General features: G+C 48.6%; 1 protein-coding gene across 6 annotated transcripts in view; it reads right to left on the bottom strand.

Moving 5' to 3' along the window:
• The window catches only part of CLCC1 (chloride channel CLIC like 1), a 33479-nt gene that overhangs the window by 3564 nt on the left and 10704 nt on the right, over nucleotides 1-19211 (bottom strand). For 5 of the 6 annotated variants that reach the window (XM_039484507.1, XM_039484510.1, XM_039484509.1 and 2 more), the window contains exons 8-11: nucleotides 17228-17325; nucleotides 16977-17123; nucleotides 15736-16020; nucleotides 14708-14998 (exon numbers count right to left, since the gene is read on the bottom strand). In XM_039484507.1, coding sequence (XP_039340441.1) covers nucleotides 14708-14998; nucleotides 15736-16020; nucleotides 16977-17123; nucleotides 17228-17325 — 821 coding nt within the window. Of the gene's footprint in view, nucleotides 1-1376; nucleotides 1603-14707; nucleotides 14999-15735; nucleotides 16021-16976; nucleotides 17124-17227; nucleotides 17326-19211 lie in introns of all 6 variants that reach the window. The other variant, XR_005583657.1, reaches the window with a different exon arrangement.

The raw sequence follows: 19211 nt of genomic DNA, 5'->3' as shown, positions 1-19211 counted from the left end.
CTCTCTACAGAGATACATTTACATCTCTGCATTTCCACACAATAGTGTGTAAAGGGGAAATTTCAGTACATGATTTACCATTTTCTCAAGAGCTTTCCTACTTCAGAAAATTACTCAAGTTGACAAAGTGGTTTTTAAAAAGTACAAAATTTCATTACTTTGGAACAGAGTTTAGGAACAAACTTAAATTAATGTGTCTGAACAAATTTACCTATTTTTGTTACAACACCAAGATTACTGTAACTAAAAGATTATTGAAAAAAATATTTTCAGGTTTTTACTTTCCCATTTTTTTAAGTCAATGGGACTTCACAGTGTCCTGCTCTCCATTAGTCGGTCAGTATGGGTCTGAGCTGGTCGGAGGATAGATATGTTTTTTGGTGCAATCCTCTCCAACAGTCTCTGCTAATTCTAGCTCAGTCCTCTCAAGTACAAAGTGCCACTTTCTGCAGAGGTTCTATTATGTGGTCCAACCAGAGCTGGTGTGAAACTAAACCCATTTTCATTATATTTTTAGTTATTTTCCTGAAGATTGATTTGCAATTACATTGACTATTAAAACATGTTGATTTGCAACTCAATATAGCCTTTTGCAAGACAAGACGTTAGTGTATTGTGATGGGGCAAGGCCAGATGGCTACAGTAAAGTAGTGAGGAACAGGTACGTTAGCCCCAAGCTAAACAAATCCCTAGTTCCATGGTAACCAAATGGCAGTTGCTCCAGGTTAATCAAGACACCTGGGGCCAATTAAGATCCTTCTAGAAGGCAGTGGAGATAGCTAGATTGATTGGGACACCTGAAGCCAATCAAGGGCTGGCTGGAACGAGTTAAAAGCCTCGCAGTTAGTCAGTGAGGCGTGGGTGTCAGGAGCTATAGGAGGGAGCCACGCTGTTGGAGGAATGAAGCCGTATGAATCCATATCAGGTGCAAGGAAGGAGGCCCTGAGGTAACGGTGAAGGAGATATTGAGTGGGGGCTGCTGTGGGAAATGGCCCAGGGAATTGTACACGTCCTATTTCCAAAAAGGCAGCTACCATAGCTGCTAATTTTAGGGTCCCTGGGTTGGAGCCCGGAGTAGAGGGCAGGCCTGGGCTCCCCCGTCCCATCCCTGATTAATCACTGAGACTGGGAGACAACAGAGACTGTGCGAGGGAAGACTGCTTCTCCTCACCTCCGTTGTTGGCTTATGACGAAAATGGCTCAGTAAGCTGTGACCCTTGCCTCTAGAGAGAGAAGAGCTATATGGAGGGTCACAGTGAGCCTCTGAGGCTAGCAAAATCTGCCAGGAAACGCAGGACCCACAGAGTCAAGGACAGAACTTTGTCACAGTAGCTATACACACAGTTAAGAACTATATAGTTGAAAGAAGAAATTACCTTGTGCAGTACCGATGGCTCTTCGAGATGTGTGTCTCTGTGGGTGCTCCATTCTGTGGGTGTCGGTGCATCCCTATGCCGGAGATTTCTCGCAGCAGTACTCGGTCTGGGTAAGGGTGCTCACAGGAGTCATCTCATGTAGCCGAGCCGTTGGAACCTCCTGTAATGTACACTCCCCCGACCATCCCCTCCGTTCTTTCTCTACCGCAGAGCTCGGCTGTATGAACTTCGAAGTAAAGGAGAGGAGGGTGGGTAGTGGAGCACCCACAGAGGGACACATCTCGAAGAACCATCGTTACTGCACAAGGTGAGTAAAAGACGGTTACTCACCGTAGTAACTGTTGTTCTTCGAGATGTGTTGCTCCTATCCATTCCAGTTAGGTGTGCCTCGGAACAGCCTCTTTCCGCAGGGGTCAACCACTCAGGTACCAAGCTGTGAGATGGAGGGACTGCAGGTCTGGGTGGCGAAGCCTGCCGAAGTCCTGCGTGAGGAACATTTTTACCCTAGCAACTCCGGCGGGCCGGCTGGCGCCCCCTGGAGTGGCGCCGCTATGGCGGCGGTTATATACCCCAGCCGGCCCGTCCGCTCCTCAGTTCCTTCTTGCCGGCTACTCCGACAGTGGGGAAGAGGGCGGGTCTGGAATGGATAGGAGCAACACATCTCGAAGAACAACAGTTACTACGGTGAGTAACCGTCTTTTCTTCTTCGAGTGATTGCTCCTATGCATTCCAGTTAGGTGATTCCCAAGCCTTACCTAGGCGGTGGGGTCAGAGTGAGACGTGGCAGAGTGTAATACTGCGGAGCCGAAGGCTGCATCGTCTCTAGACTGCTGCACCAACACGTAGTGGGAAGCGAAGGTGTGGACAGAAGACCAGGTGGCTGCTCTACAAATGTCCTGGATAGGGACGTGGGCCAGGAAGGCGGTAGACGAGGCTTGTGCTCTCGTGGAGTGAGCGGTGAGGTGGCATGGTGGCACATGAGCAAGCTCGTAGCATGTCCTGATACATGCCGTGACCCAGGCGGAAATCCGCTGCGAGGAGACCGCCTCGCCTTTCATTCGGTCAGCCACCGCCACGAAGAGCTGGGTCGAACGCCGGAAGGGCTTCGTCTGCTCGATATAAAAAGCGAGGGCCCTGCGGACGTCCAAGGTGTGAAGCTGTTGTTCCCGAGGAGAGGCATGTGGCTTCGGGAAGAAGACCGGGAGGAAGATCTCCTGATTGACATGGAAGGCCGAGACGACTTTCGGGAGGAAGGCCGGGTGAGGGCGGAGCTGCACCTTGTCTCTATGGAAAACGGTGTACGGTGGACCAACCGTCAGAGCGCGAAGCTCGGACACACGTCTCGCAGATGTAATGGCGACGAGGAAGGCCGTCTTCCAAGACAGGTAGAGAAGGGAGCACGTGGCTAAAGGCTCAAAGGGGGCTCCCGTAAGCCTGGCCAGGACCAGATTTAAATCCCAGGCCGGGGTAGGACGTCTCATGGGTGGGTACAACCGGTCCAGGCCCTTCAGGAAGCGGGATACCATCTGGTTAGCGAAGATGGATCGACCGTCTATGGATGGGCGAAACGCGGACACGGCTGCCAGGTGTACCTTTAAGGAGGAGACCGCAAGACCTTGCTCCTTTAGGTACCAGAGGTAGTCCAGGATTGTGGAAAGGGGGGACTACGAAGGGATTAAGGCCGCATTGGTCACACCAGAGGGCAAAGCGCTTCCACTTCGCAAGGTAAGTAGAGCGGGTGGAAGGCTTTCTGCTTTCAAGCAGGACTCGTTGTACTGCCTCGGAACAGCCTCTTTCCGCAGGGGTCAACCACTCAGGTACCAAGCTGTGAGATGGAGGGACTGCAGGTCTGGGTGGCGAAGCCTGCCGAAGTCCTGCGTGATGATGTCCGGCCAGGATGGTAGGGGAATGGGTTCCCGAACAGAGAGCTCGAGCAGCAGGGTGTACCAATGCTGCCTCGGCCAGGCCGGAGTGACGAGTATTATGCGGGCCTGGTCCCTCCGTAGTTTGAGCAGCACCCGATGGATGAGCGGGAACGGAGGGAAGGCGTAAAGGAGGTGATCCGTCCAGGAGTACAGGAAGGCATCCGACAGGGAGCCCGGAGAGCGACCCTGTTAGGAACAGAATTGGTGGCACTTCCTGTTCTCCCTGGAGGCAAACAGGTCTACCTGGGGAAAGCCCCACCGTTGGAAAATTCTGTGTGCCACGTCCAGTCGAAGGGACCACTCGTGGGCGAGGAAAGACCTGCTGAGGTGGTCCGCCAGCATGTTCTGCACTCCTGGAAGAAACGACGCTTCTAGGTGAATCGAGTGGGTCACGCAGAAGTCCCACAGGAGCATCGGCTCCTTGCAGAGGAGGGAGGAGCGGGCTCCGCCCTGCTTGTTCACGTAGAACATCGCCGTCCTGTTGTCCGTGAACACTGCGACGCAGTGGCCTTGCAGGCGGGTGCGGAAGGTGTGACACGCCAAACGGATCGCACGCAGCTCCCGGATGTTGATGTGCAGGGCGAGCTCTTGAGGCGACCAGAGGCCTTGGGTGTGAAGGTCGCCCAGATGGGCTCCCCACCCCAGGGCTGAGGCATCCGTGGTCAGAGTGACGGATGGGCGAGCAGGGTGGAACGGGACTCCTGCACACACTGTCTCTGGGTCCAGCCACCAGGTGAGTGACTCGAGGGTGGGCTTCGCGACCGTGACCACCATGTCGATGTGGTCGCGATGTGGGCGGTACACCGACGCTAGCCAGGACTGGAACGGGCGAAGGTGGAGCCTCGCGTACGCTGTGACATACGTACAGGATGCCATGTGTCCCAGGAGGCGGAGGCAGGCCCGAACCGTTGTCGTGGGAAAGGTGAGGAGGTCTCGGATGATGGAGACCATAGTTTGGTGTTGAGACAGCAGGAGGCAGGCCCTGGCCAAATTGGAGTCGAGCACTGCTCCGATGAATTCTACCCGCTGCGATGGAGTTAAAGCGGACTTCTCGGTGTTGATGAGAAGACCGAGGTCCCGAAAGAGAGACACGACCTCTCTTATTTGGTTTGTTACCAGCCGCTGGGATGCTCCGCGAACCAGCCAATCGTCGAGATACGGATAAACGCGTATCTGACGCCGGCGGAGGGCTGCGGCAACCACTGCCATGCACTTCGTGAAAACCCTCGGTGCGGTGGAGAGGCCGAAAGGCAGCACTGCGAACTGGTAGTGCGCGTTGTTGACAGTGAAGCGCAGGAAGCGTCGATGGGGGGGGGGTAAATTGCGACATGGAAGTATGCGTCCTTCATGTCGAGGGCGGCAAACCAGTCTCCCGGATCCAGGGAGAGGATGATGGTCCCCAGGGTGACCATACGAAACTTGGGCTTGAGCAGGTACTTGTTGAGCTCCCGCAGATCCAGAATTGGACGTAGACCTCCTTTCGCCTTGGGGATGAGGAAGTAGCGGGAGTAGAAGCCCCTGCCCCGCATGTCGCATGGCACCTCCTCTATGGCCCCCAAGCTCAACAGAGTCTTGACCTCCTGCAGGAGAAATTGCTCGTGAGAGGGGTCCCTGAAGAGGGACGGGGACGGAGGATGGGAAGGAGGGGGCGAAACAAATTGCAGGCGGTACCCAGACTGGATTGTTTGAAGGACCCAGTTGTCTGTTGTTATTTGGGACCACGCCGAAAAGAAATGGGAAAGGCGGTTGTAGAATAGAAGGGTAGGATCCGGTCCAGAGGCTGATGAGCCGTCCTCGGGCGTCCCATCAAAACGCCTGTTTGGGGCCCTGAGGGGCCTTGGAAGGCAGATGGGTCGAGGTGCGCCGATTGCCAGATGGCCTACGGCGGGCCGGGCCAGGTCTGCGGCCTGCGTATGGTCTTGCCCTAGATTGGTTAAAGGGCCGGTATGGCTGCTGCCTAAAGGACCTGTGCTGGGTTGCCGGTGTATGCATCCCCAGAGTACAGATGGCAATACGACCGTCCTTTAGGGTCTGGATCCTCGAATCGGTCTTTTCCGAGAACAGGCCCTGAGCGTCAAAAGGCAGGTCCTGCAAGGTGTACTGCACCTCAGGCGGCAGCGTGGATGACTGCAACCATGAGATGCGCCTCATGGTGACCCCCGAGGCCAGGGTTCTTGCACCCGAGTCCGCGGAGTCAAGAGCGGACTGTATAGAAGACCTGGAAGTCTTCTTGGCCTCCTCCAACAGAGCTGTGAACTCCTGGCGAGAGTCAGGTGGGATGAGCTCCGTGAACTTCGCCAGAGACGCCAAGATATCAAAAGTGTATCTGGCGAGGAGGGCCATCTGATTGGCGATCCTAAGCTGGAGGCCGCCGGCTGAGTAAACCTTGCGGCCCAAGAGGTCCATCCGCTTAGCCTCCCTTGACTTTGGGGCTGGGGCGGGTTGGCCGTTCCTTTCCCTGTCGTTGACCGACTGGACAACCAACGAATCAGGGGCTGGGTGGGTGTACAGATACTCGTACCCCGTGGGAGGGACGGAGTACTTTCTTTCGACACCCCTGGCGGTGGGAGGGACGGACGCCGGTGACTGCCAGATGGTGGTGGCATTCTTCTGTATGGTGCGGATAAAGGGTAATGCTACCCACACTGGAGCCTCCACTCCGATTACATTCGTCACCGGGTCCTCGTCCTCTGCGACCTCCGCCACAGGGAGGTTGATCGCCTGTGCCACCCGACGCAGAAGGTCCTGATGCGCCCGCAAGTCAATTGGCGGGGGGTCAGATGTAGCCGCCCCGGCCACCGCCTCGTCCGGTGATGAAGACGAGGATGGGCCCTGTACCAGGGCCTGTGCAGGCGGTTCCTCCAAGGGATCGGCTGTTGACTCCGGCCGAGGATGCTCTTGGGAACCAGGTGGCAACTGGTCTGCGGCTGGAGGTGAAGGGGGCGGTCTACTTATTGTAGCTACCGGAGCTCGACGGTCCGAGGCAGGGGCCCTTGGAGGGAGCGGCACCCCCTGGGATTCATACTGGGCCCACGGTACCCAGAAGCCCCACTGTCTCGCACCCTGGACATGAGTCTGCTCCGCAGCGGGAAGATGACCCTCGCTGCCCGCCTCCGAAGCCACCGATGCTTGACTAGAAGGCCAGGGAGGTGCGGATGCTCCAAACGATTGAGTCGTCGAGGGTGGTAGCGTACCCATTGACGGTGCCGAGGTTCGGTGCCGGTCCTCTCGGTGCCGAGAGTGGGAGCAAGACCATCGGTCGGCACGGTGCCGGGAGCTTGACCGGTGCCGGGAGCTCGACCGGGACTTCGACCGGCGGTGCCGGTAGCGGCTCCTAGAGTCACGGTGCCGGGAGTCACGGTGCCGGGAGTCGGACCTCCCTCGGTGCCGACGAGATGGGGACCGGGACCAGGAACGCCTCCGGGAGTGCGACCGGTACCGCGATGACGAGCGGTACCGGGACTGCGACCGGCGCCGAGCAGGTGATCGGTACCGCACTGGCGAGCGGTGCCGGGACCGCGAGCGGCTAGATGGCGACCGTCCTCGGGACCGGGAGCGAGACCGGGACCTGGAGCGTCGTCTCTTCCGCTCGACCGGTGGTCACATCATAGGCCGCTTCCCTGCCGCCACAACAGCCCGCACCGGCGGTGCCGGGGGCCGGAGGCTCGGTGCCTCTGTGAGCTCTATGAGCTCCCTCGCCGTCAAGAAAGTCTCGGGCGTGGACGGCAGCACCAGCTCTACCGCGGACGGTGCCAGGGAGCGAGGCGGTGCCGGACTCGACGGCCCTTGCGGTGCCGGAGTCAACGGCACAGTGCATGGTTTGTGCACTGCCACAGCCGGTACTGGAGGCGGAGGTGGCTGGGCTAATTGACCCTGGACCTGGGTCTTCGGTGCTGCCTTAGTCGGCTTCCACTTCCTGGCTGGCGAGAGAGAGCGGTGCCTCGCAGCCGGTGCCGCTGGAGAGGGTTGAGACGCCTCAGTGCCGGAGCGGCTCGGCGCCGCCGGTGCGCGCCGATGCAGGCTTCGGTGCCGGCGCGGTCGGTGCCGGGGGTTGGAGCGAAGCCTCCATGAGGAGCTGCTTAAGTCTAGCGTCCCGCTCCTTTCTTGTCCGGGGCTTAAAGGCCGCACAGATAGAGCACTTATCTGTGCGGTCAGGCTCCCCAAGGCAGCGCAGACAGGCGTCGTGCGGATCTCCTACCGGCATGTGCCTCTGGCAAGATGCACAGGGCTTGAAGCCCGGTGCTTTGGGCATGAGCCCGCACCGGTGGGGAAAAAAAGGAGGGAAACCCCCCTTATTTCCTTATCTTACCTATACTAACTAAACTATACAACTAACTAACACTAAGAGATAAACAACTATGTACAAAGAAAGCTATAGAGCGCTAGGGATGTGGAGGACAGAGAGCACTCCACTGTTCCAACTGCCGTCACGGGCGGGAAGAAGGAACTGAGGAGCGGACGGGCCGGCTGGGGTATATAACCGCCGCCATAGCGGCGCCACTCCAGGGGGCGCCAGCCGGCCCGCCGGAATTGCTAGGGTAAAAATGTTCCGGAGAAGCTGTGTACGCGCAGCGCGCACACCTAACTGGAATGCATAGGAACAATCACTCGAAGAAAAACAACTACTACTACTACTTCTTCTTCGAGTGGTGTTCCTGTGGGTGCTCCACTCTAGGTGCTTGTAGAGCAGTACCGCACCAGGGGTGGCAGGGGTTCGGAGTTATGTATAAGTGTGTGATGAGAGCACTGTAAGGCCAATGATAGAGTCTGAGACGAGGCCTTGGGTGATAGCGTAATGCTTTGCAAAAGTGTGCTCTGATGTCCAGGTTGCAGCTCTACAAATATCTATTAAGGGGACATTGTTTAAGAATGCAATCGATGTCGCCATGGCTCGCATTGAGTGGAAGCTGATGCCCATAGGGGGTTCTTTGTGATTCAGGTGGTAGCAAGTTTGAATACAGGTAGAGACCCATTTGGAGAGTCTCTGGTCGATATTGTCGAGCCCTTGGAACACTCTGCTGTAGAGACGAATAGTCTTGGTGACTTGCGAAATGGTTTAGTTCTGTCGAAGTAGAAGGCTAAAGCCCGTCTGACATCTAGAATGTATAACGTTGCTTCTCGAGAGTCATTATGTGGCTTGGGATAGAAGGCAATAAGTGTATGGTTTGGTTAATATGAAAATTTGTAGCCATTTTCGGCAAGAATTTTGGGTGAGGACGTAACATGATTTTGTCTTTGGTAAATACAGTGTATGGTGGTTCAGCCATCAATGCTCCTATTTCGTTGACATGTCTGACAGACGTGATTGCCACTAGGAATGCGATCTTCATTAACATATGAAGGGGCGAGTGGGTTGCTAGAGGTTGGAAGGGTGGTCTTGTGAGACATTTGAGCACAAGATTGAAATTCCATGGTGGTGCAGGTTGGCATACTGCTGGGTACATGTTCTGTATACCTGCGAGAAAGTGCCATGTAATTGGGCGAGCAAATCTTGAAGCCCCTTCTAACTGTTCGTGGAGGGCCGTAATGGCAGCGAGGTGTTCTTTAATAGAGCTTATGGCTAACCCCATTTCCTTCGGTTCTAGTAGGTAGTCTAGGATCACAGACAGAGGCGCCTTGGTCGCGTCCCGCTGTTTTTGCTGACACCAAAGGGAGAATCTTCTCCACTTGTGGCGGTAAGTATTTCCAGTGGTGAGGCGACGGCTGTTTAGTAATACCTGTTTTACTTTCTCTGAACAGTTCAATTCCCCATGTTGGAACCACAGAGGAGTCACGCTTTGAGATGGAGTTTCACTGGGTCTGGATGGAGTGTCAGGCCCTTGTTCTGGGACAGGAGGTCCGTCTGGAAAGGCAGCGGTTGTGGGGCACAGATTGGTAGGCGTGAGAGGTACGGAAACCAAGTCTGTCTGGACCATGTGGGGACAATGAGAATGATGTATGCTCTGTCGAGTTGTATCTTGCGGATGACCCGTGGGACCAGTGGTATTGGCGGGAAGGTGAGTGATGCGTTCCATGGGATGAGGAAGGCATCCCCTATCAATCCCGGTGCCAGGCCTGCCCTGGAGCAAAATAGTGGACATCTGTGATTTGTCACTGAGGCAAAAAGGTCGATTACTGGGTGACCCCATTTTTGGAATATTGTGTTGAGAACACTGTCATGGATTTCCCACTTGTGTTCCTGTGAGAAGTGTCTGCTGAGGTTGTCGGCTGTAGTGTTTTGGAACCCTGATAGGTATGATGCTGTGATGTTTATATTGTTGCAGATGCAGAAGTTCCATAAATTCTGTGAGTGAGTGAGACCTGGCTCCTCCTTGGTGATTGATGTTAAACATGCATGCCACATTGTCGGTGAGAACAGAGATTGAGGTTTCTCATATGAGTGGGAGGAAGTGTCAGCATGCATTGTGTATCGCGCGGCGTTCCAAGAGATTGATATGTAGTCGGGTTTCCATCACCGACCACTTGCCTTGTGCATTCCGGTGACCCAAGTGGGCACCTCAACCTATCAGGGAGGCATCTGTTGTAATAGTCACTGACGGGGTCTTGTTGAAAGGGAATCCCAGAGCATACATTCTCTGGCTGTGTTATCCTCTCCCCCAGGGAGAGGATAACCCTTGGTGGTAGTGTCACACGTGTGTTGAGAGAGTGTTTGATGGGTGTATAGACTGTGCTCAACGAGTGCTGCAGACAGCGCACATGGAGTCTGGCATACTTTACTATGAAAGGTGTAGCTACCACAAGTCTCAGAATCTGAAGGCATGTCCTCACTGAAGTTTGTGGGCTGATGGTCACCATGGAAATAAGATTGGTCAATGTAGTGAATCTGTGGTTTAGTAATATTGCCTTGGCTTGTATGGAGTCTAGGTTGGCTCCGATAAACTCCAATCGCTGGGTTTGGTCCAGGGTGGATTTTTTTTCTTTTATCTCTAGACCTAGCTGGTGAAACAGGTCTATTGTGGTCTTCAGCATGCCTGCCATTTCTTGTCAGTTGGCACCCTTAAGAAGGCAATTGTCCAAATAGGGGAAGATTATGACTACTTTGCGTCATAAATGTGCTGATACTACCGTGAGTGTTTTTGAGACTACGTGGGGAGCAGTGGACAGTCTGAAGGAAAGGACACTGTATTGGTAGTGGTTGGGTCCTACTGTAAACCTCAGGAACTGTCTGTGACCAGTATGTATTGTAATATGGAAGTATGCATCTTGGAGGTTGAAGGTTGAAAACCAGTCCCCTCTGTCTAGTGCTGGGATTATTGTGGCCAGAGTGACCATTTAGAACCTGTGGTTGCGTACGAACCTGTTTGGTCTCCATCCCCTCCTTTCTTCTCTGTCAGGAAATATTTGGAATAAAAGCCCCTCCCTCATTATAGATGTGGTACTAGTTCTACAACACCCAGCAGTAGGAGGTGGTCTACTTCCTGTTGCAGAAGGTGATTGTGAGAGGGGTCCCTGAAGAGGAACGGGAAAGGGGCGGAGGGTAGGAGGGCTGGCTGTGAAAGGAATGGTGTAGCCAGATTATATGATCTCCAAAACCCATTGATCTGTGGTTATCGCAGCCCAGGCATGGTAAAATGGGCATAGGCGGTGACCAAAATTGTGGGATGGGGTATCTGTTGGCACTAGAGGTGTGGAGAGGTCATGCATACCCTCGACCTCAAAATTCTGGCTTAGATGTAGATGGATGGGTGGACGAGGCCTGGTTCTATGGAGCTTGTCGTCTCTAAGACCGTTGTTTGGGTCTGTTCTGAGTGAAGTATCGTGGTTGTTGACGGTTAAACGAGGTATCTCGTTACCTCTGGTATGGTGTAAAGCGAGTGTTTGTCAGGCGGTGGGTGTATGCCTAATGTACGCAGCGTCGCTCAGGAGGCCTTCATAGTATGGAGTACGTCGTCTGTTAGGGATAAACTATTCGCGTCTCAATCGAAGGGGAGGTCTTCCACTTTTAGCTATAGTTCTTTTGGAATTCCCAAAGCTTGCAACCATGATATTCTTCTCATAACCACAGCTGTTGCGGTTGTTTGGGCAGCTGTGTCCGCTACATCCATTGAGGCTTGCAGCGCTGTGCAGGCTATTAACTGACCCTTGTTGATAATGGCATTGAGTTGAGGACGTTTATGCTCAGGGAGGTCCTCCACGAGCTCTTGTATTTTACTATAGTTAGAGTAGTCGTAATTTGCTAGTAGAGCAGAATAGTTGGCAGCTCTAAGCAGAAGGGTGGCTGAGTAAACTTTCCGTCCAAAGAGGTCCAGTCTCTTGTGCTCTTTATCTTGCAGTGAGGAGCAGAAATGAGGCTGTTTAGTGCGCTGATTAGCAGCCTCTACCACCAGAGAACAGGCTTGAGGGTGTGAAAACAAAAATTCCACGCCTTTGGCTGGAACGAAGTATTTTCTGTCAGCCCGTTTGTTGGTGGGTGGTGCTGATGCCGGTGTTTGCCATACGGCCTCCACAGGCTCCATTACAGCCTCATCCATGGGGAAGGCAATCTTGGTGATGCCGGTTGTAAGATTTTTAACAACTTACATTGTTTCTCCTGCACCTCATGTAAGGCAATTTCTTAGCTGTTTGCTACTCTTTTGAAGAGTTCTTGGAACTGTTTCAGGTCATCTGATGTCGTAGGGGTAGACAGTGTTGCCACTTCGTCTGGTGCAGAAGATAAGCGTGGGGCAGGAGGCGAATCATCCAGGTCTGCCTGTGATAGTATCTCTTCCTCTTCTATCTCTGTGTCGGGGGGTCAGAGGTTTCTCTGTGTGGTAATGATGGGTGTACTCTGGAATCGCTTGTTGCTAGGGAAGGGGGACCATCATACGGGTTCTGGTATGTGGGCCAAGGACCCCACTGTGGCCACTGCATGGGGTAAGGTGCTAAGGCAAGTGCTGTGCATACCAGGGCTGTGACTGCTCGGAGGGATGAAGCTTAGGCTTCACAGCATTCCATGTAGGTCTCATCTGTGATGGGGATGAACGTTGAGAGGAGACACGGTTGTTCTGCACGTCTCCTTCCTTGCCAGTATGCATGGAGAGTGGTGCAGGAGATGAAGGATGGTACCTTGTTATGTAGCTCGGAGTGTTCGGTGCCGAGCAGTAGTGACTGCGGTGCCAAAGAAACTGCTATGTCAGCAGGACTCAGGAGTTGCACTGGTCCCACCTTGGTATTGCGGTTGACCATTGGAGCACTGACTGGTGCTGGATTCGGCTTGTTAGGCAGCAGCCAGTCTTGGGTCAGTGCAGGCAGCATCGATCACGGTGCCGCTGCCTGTGCCGCACTCTGCACTGGGGTAGTCAGTGCCGTGGAGGACACTTGACGTCTCAACTCCAATGCTGTGCGTTGGGGCTCACTGAGGGACGGTGCCGGAGGAGCCCGGTGCCTCATAAGTGCTCACTCTGGGTGAGTGGAGCACTGAGGGTAAAGACATCACTGGGAAAGCTCTTGTTTTCTGAGAGACCCTTACTGGAGAGGTTTAGGCTCACTTCCTGACAGTTTTGGAAGTCGGAGTCTTATCAGAGCTCAGGGATCTCGGTTTATGAGACTCTTCGGAGGACGTCTCTTACGGAGGTTGGAGGGATTTCTCCAGCAGAAGCATTTTCAAGCAGAGATCCCTGTCACGTCTTGCCCTTGTTAAGTTGGTGCAATGTATGCATTTCTGGGAGATGTGAGTTTCTCCCAGACAGCGAATGCAGGATTTGTGGCCATCAGAGACCTGCATCGGTTCACGGCAGGAGTCACACTTTTTAAATCCTGTTGAGCCCAGCATGAGTGCAGGTAAGACTCTCCTGCCTCTCGAGAGAGAAGGGTGGGAGTTAATTGTAATGGTAAACTGTAGCAACTGTTCCCAAATGGGGAGTTAAGGAGAGAAAAAGTTGGGTTTTTTTTGAAGAAAAACCTCTAAGAGGAACTAATGAAACTAAGTATAGACTAGGACTAACTAAACAATGCAACTAAGTATAGACTAAAAAGAAGTCCCTATATACTTGTAACTTTTTTTTCCTTCTTCTTCTTCTTCTTCTTCTTCCAGAAAGTATCGAAGAGAGCACTGCTGCAGAGCTCCGCCTGCAGCCGAGGACAGTTGAGAAGGAACTGAGTGGACGGTCAGGGGAGCACGCGCTACAGGAGGTGCCAACAGCTGCACGAGACAACTCCTGTGCGCACCCTTCCCCCGACTGAGTACTGCTGCAAGAAATCTCCAGCAGAGGGATGCACCAACACCTAGAGTAGAGCACCCACAGGGACACCACTCGAAGAAGAATTACATTTATTCAGAAATCGTAATGTTTATATTTTATGATGTTAATTTTTTTTCTTTATAGTAAGCTCTATTTGGATAGGGATTCAAATGCAATTAAATGCAGAAAAGCAGCATTTAAAAATGGTTTTAAATAGAACTACCTTAAACGTGCTAGCCTCCAATCTAGGTTACTGCAGCTCACTGTGGCAAACACATCCCTCAATTTATACTATAGAATAAGTTACATCGGAGCCTAAATCAAATCTGTGATACCAGCACAAAGTGGGTCCTAATCTCCTCCAGTAGGCCCTGAAGTGCTGGGTCACACATACAGCATTTCAGTGCTTACCCTGTCCAGGTTATGAGAGAACCACGTTTTATTTTGAAATTCTAGTTTAAACATTCTGGAACTTTAATTTTCAGGTTACGTATTTAATCTTTAGTTTCAGAACAAACATTCGCTTAAATTTGAGAGGGAGGGGGGGCCTGTGTAAAAAATGTGCATAGTTTGTATTAATTCAGAGCTAGTTCTTGGCCGTTGAAAAGCCAGCATTAGGATTATTATCCTTATTTAACAGATGCGGAAACCTGGAGCACCTCCAAACCTGTAATGTAACAGGTTCCACTATAAAAACAACTCTGAGATGTACAGCTTGTCAGTACTCCCAGATATTATCAAATGGATTCTAAAAGCACAGGTGCCTACGTATGGAGGCCTTTGTCCAACAAAGAAGTATTTGGCTCAAAATGAGCTCACATCAACCATATAGTTTGGTTTAGGAGGATTAGATTTATCATCAGTAAATGTCAAACATCAATTTCACTACAAACTGATGAAAAAGTATTTCCATCAATAACTGAAATTTACATAGGCAAAGGAAGAAAAATGCTGCTTGAGAACCTACACAAGGCTATTTATCTTGCATATTTTGACACATTGACTATTTGGTTTAATGGTTATAAAACTAACTTTTTAAATCTCAAGATCTGTCAATCAATAATTGTCTGACACGCCCGTAACTTCCCACAACTGTGAAAATTTAAACTGATAATGAAAAAAGTTTAAAAATAATCAAATTCTGCCAAGCCTACATTTAGTTCAGTGATTGTTTGTAACTAAAAATATAAACACAAAGGAAAAACAAAAGCAAACACACATGAATCAAAGTTTAGACAAAACTTACAGTAGAGTTCAAAGATGCTTTAGTTTCCTCTGTGCCTTCCATTAATCGAGGTAGACTGCCCTTTTCCGTCTTTTCAAGATCTCCTGTTTTATCAACTGAGTTTTGCTTATTTGTTTTCTCCTTTTTTAAGCTACAACTTGCTTGAGGTTCACAATTCTTTTCAGACTCTTGTTCAACTCCAAGCGTGCACAGTTTCTGCTCTTCAGGTGCAATCTCTTTATCACAGTTTTGATCTACATTGGTTTTCACTCTAAAAATTGTTTGATCTTGAGACACAGGGTGCAATCCACACTGTAAAATAGATAATCTGTGTTATTTGGACAAGTAATTGGGCATATTAAGTGATTTAACCTGAGCAGGCAGCCTAAGACCTGCTGGTATTTTATCCAGTGGTCTAAGTTATCAGACTGAGAAGCATGGCTCCCTTCTCTAAGAAGAATATCAATTTGCATTTTTCAAAGCGTATGATTTCAGGAAGCATTCATGAACTGAACTAGTTTCATGTACAAAACACATTAAATATGACCTACAACTTAGACCAATCTAAGTTTTTTTTTTTTTCCAGATTCCTTTAATTGGCAATCCTCATTCACAGGCTGACTTGGGAGTGAACTCAGAAACCACATATGAAGAGTTAGCAAGATTTCAGTATCTGTAGATCTAAATAAGGTTTCAACATTTAAAAACTTTTAAGCCACTTCAGCTCACTACCATTAAATAAAGCTAATACTCCATGGTGTTTATTCTTTCAGAATGCTATATATTACCAGAAATGTTAATCCATATACCATCCTTTCATATAGAAATTTATTCTCTCTGAACATCTGTAGGGGAACGGAATTAAGCTGGTTTTTCAGATGACCAGGTAACTGCTCTAAAGAGAGCACTTAATTAAACTACACCACCTTTTTAAACATGAAAATTATAAGAACAAAATCTTAACAGTTAAATAGTGAAAACTAAATTATTCTAGGCTTAGCTTGAATAGCTATTTAAATGCTCAATTGTTAATGTACGCTAGATGGTACCTTGTGATGCTCTTCTCTTCGTGCATTTGGTGTACCACCTGGCAGCAGAACTTCAGAGCTTCTGTTGCCATTTTGAAGTCTCATGTGATCATCTCCTCTGTCATGAGGTCCTCCACTGAGGGCACCAACATTCCTTCTGTAATTGGCATCTGAATCACCTGCATTATAATGTATTTGTTCCCAGTGCTGTCTGTCACTTGAAGGAAGTGAAGGAGATGGTTTCCGCTCAGGACCTGTTAAATGTTTTAGTGTAGCAACTGATCTTCCTGCACCATAGCAGAAACCCTAAAAAAAAGACACTGTTTCCTTAAGTATAACAGACATTCACTTTTGCAACTTGTACAGTTTTCTTCTCTTTTTCTACATACTTTTACATCTCTACATTTCCACACAATAGAGTTTAAAGGGAAAATTTCAGTACATGATTTACCATTTTCTCAAGAGCTTTCCTACTTCAGAAAATTACTCTTAATTGACAAAGTGGTTTTTAAAAAGTACACAATGTCATTACTTTGGAACAGCGTTTAGGAACAAACTTAAATTAATGCGTCTGAACAAATGTACCTACTTTTGTTACAACCCCCCAGATTACTGTAACTGAAAACATATTTTCAGGTTTTTACTGTCCCATTTTTTAAAGTCAATGGGATTTCACAGTATCCTGCTCTCAACTAGTCAGTTAGTATGGGTCTGAGCTGGTTGCAGTATAGTATGTTTTTTGGTGCAAGCCCCCGCAACAGTCCCTGCTAATTCTAGCTCAGTCCTCTCAAGTAGAAAGTGTCACTTTCTGCAGAGGTTCTATTATGTGGTCCAACCAGAGCTGGTGTGAAACTAAACCCATTTTCATTTATCATGCAGCCTGGGATTTTGAACTATTTTAATTCAAATAATTTTTGTGCTTATACCAGTTGAGAAATAATCTTTAAAAATATAAACTTTTTTTTGCACTTTTATAGTTCACATATCTTGAACATGGAGAAAAATTCACATTGCTATGTTTTAAGTCAGGAGATCAACAAGTAAATCACAGAAAAAAATAAAATATATCCAAGAAATAACAACTTTAAAATTTTAGCTTCAATGTTACCAAACTGTTATTCAGATCTAAATACACTAATGCTTCTAAAATTTTAGATCAGTGTTTTTGTTGTTGTTGTTTTTAGTAGTTTTGTCTGTCATGGATACTTGAACTATTCATTTTGTTTTAGGTCTCACTAATGTGATCAAGAACATATACTGACCAGAACAGCCACAGCTAGGATGATTAACACTGGAATCTGTAGCATCATTGGTATCTCCTTCATAAGGGCTTTAATAAATTCACCAATTCCTTTCCCTATATGTTTCAATGGTTCTGTTACAAAATTGGTAAATGTAACAGCCAATACCTAAAATAAGAAATAGTAACAAGATGTGAGGATTCTTCTTCTTCTTCTTCTGTTTCCAAATACAAAATGGAAGGGTGAATGGTTTCTTTAGGAACAGCATATACCTTTGTTGGGGGGACTAGCCAAATGGGATTTACTAGTATCGTTTCATAGTACTTCTGACAAGGATCATCCTGGAATGTCCATGAACTTCTCAACCATTCTACAGTTAAAAGAAAGCAAAAGTAAAACAAATATATACAAAAGTGGCAAATGTATTTTATAATGATGTAATTAAGCATTTGGTGGCATTTACATTTTATATCCAATAGTCCAGTTTAAGCCTTCCCCCTAGAAAAATTAACTGAAATTTTACATGCCTCATTTCAGCTCAGAAGTTAATTATATTTTTTAAAAAGTTATCAATCTGGTTGGAAATTAAAGTTATCCAAACACAGAAGAGGGCTGGGGGAAGGAAAACTTTTCTTAACATTAAATCCTTCCTAGCACTCTTTTAGACTTCAACACTTTGCACGAAATAGTCCTGAACAAAGAAAGAGGTCTGCAATTTTTGCATTGTCTAAAGAGATGATGAAATATCTGGCACATGTTGCACACTGTCACTAGAGTTTGGAGCATTTTCAATGTTATTTCTTGCATATCTGTGATGAACTGGGATTTGTGAAGGGTGCTTTAAAGTGTGGTTTGTACTTTTGTAATTGTTAGAAGGTTGGCTCTCTGTTTTCAGACAGCTACTGGCTAAGGGTGATAGTGGAGGATCATAAAAGTGTACAGAAGGCAGTATTTGCCTAGTTCAGTACCTTAAAGCAGTGGTTCCCAAAGTTGGGTCCCTGTGGTCCTGTGAATCCACCCTGGGTTCTGCGGAGGTCTGTCCCCCAAGTCACAGTGTTCCAGCATGTTTCAGCTTTGCCAGAACTTTTGCCACACAGAGGATGCCATTTTGTCCTCTGCTCACTGTGACCTCACACACACCATGCATGAGAGGTCATGCTGGACGGGGGAGTTCCCATGCTGGCACAGGTGTTTCTGTAGTACCTAGTTCGCCTTTGTAGTCCTCTTTCAAACAGGACTGCACTTTAACACAAACTAGACATCTTTTAGTTTGCGCCAGCAGTATCCACGCAGGGCAGTTAGCGCATAACACTTCGATAAGCTCTAAATTCTGACCCTTATAGTCTGTACTGTAGCACAGTGTAGACATAGCCCTAGTCTCTGTATTAGTTTCCTATATGTTTTCAGGTGCAATTCCAGGGGTTGATAATTATCTTTTAAACTTTAAATTATCGGTAACCCAACTTTCACCCTCACTCCACAATAACAATTCAGATCAATTAGAGGCTCTTGATGTTAGTTACTGAACTCCCCAGGACCAGTGGCAAGGCTTTGGAGTGCATTTCCCTCCCCTTAATAATCCATCACCGCCATGCCTAGCAAGCTTCAGAGCTGGATGGACACAGTTTTATTCCTAAGAAAAAGCCACGGTTGCTAACATTTCTGTAGGCAGCAAAAGTAATTCTTTCATGCTCTCCATCATGGATGGTTTTACAAAAGTGTATGCAGTATTTTAAACTTGTAAGGTTTCTAGCGGCTATGGCAAGAAGTGTGCTATATAAATAAGCTCAGCCATTTACCATGTAAAGTAACTGGATGCATGCTGCAAAAATATCTAGTTATAGTTTGAAATAAAGAGAATATTTTTGTATGAGTTTATTTGTGTTGGTGAGTTACTGCAGCCCATGTGTTCACATAAAGTGAAATAACTGGAGGATAGAAAAGTGGAATTCAAGCCAAGAGGATTTTCCTTTCCTTAGTTTAAGATACTGTGTACTGAACGGTACAGGACAGCTGGGGAATATTCATGGGATAGAGAGATTTCAGATACAGATTCTACTAGTTAGTGCAAGGAGAAGTTTAAGCCCAGGAGGAGGTGAAATACCAGAATATAGCTTATGATAAGCCTGTATCTAATAATTTTAGAGACCAAATATAATAGCATGCTAATTATGTGTTAGATAAAGTATTAGTTGGCTTACCCAGTTATATGATCAGAGAATTTTTAATGCAAGATTAGAAAAAAATAAAATAAAA

The sequence above is a fragment of the Mauremys reevesii genome, linkage group 8 (genome assembly GCF_016161935.1).
Source record: "Mauremys reevesii isolate NIE-2019 linkage group 8, ASM1616193v1, whole genome shotgun sequence".
Lineage (NCBI taxonomy): Eukaryota > Metazoa > Chordata > Testudines > Geoemydidae > Mauremys > Mauremys reevesii.
This window is presented reverse-complemented; position numbering and strand designations above follow the sequence as displayed.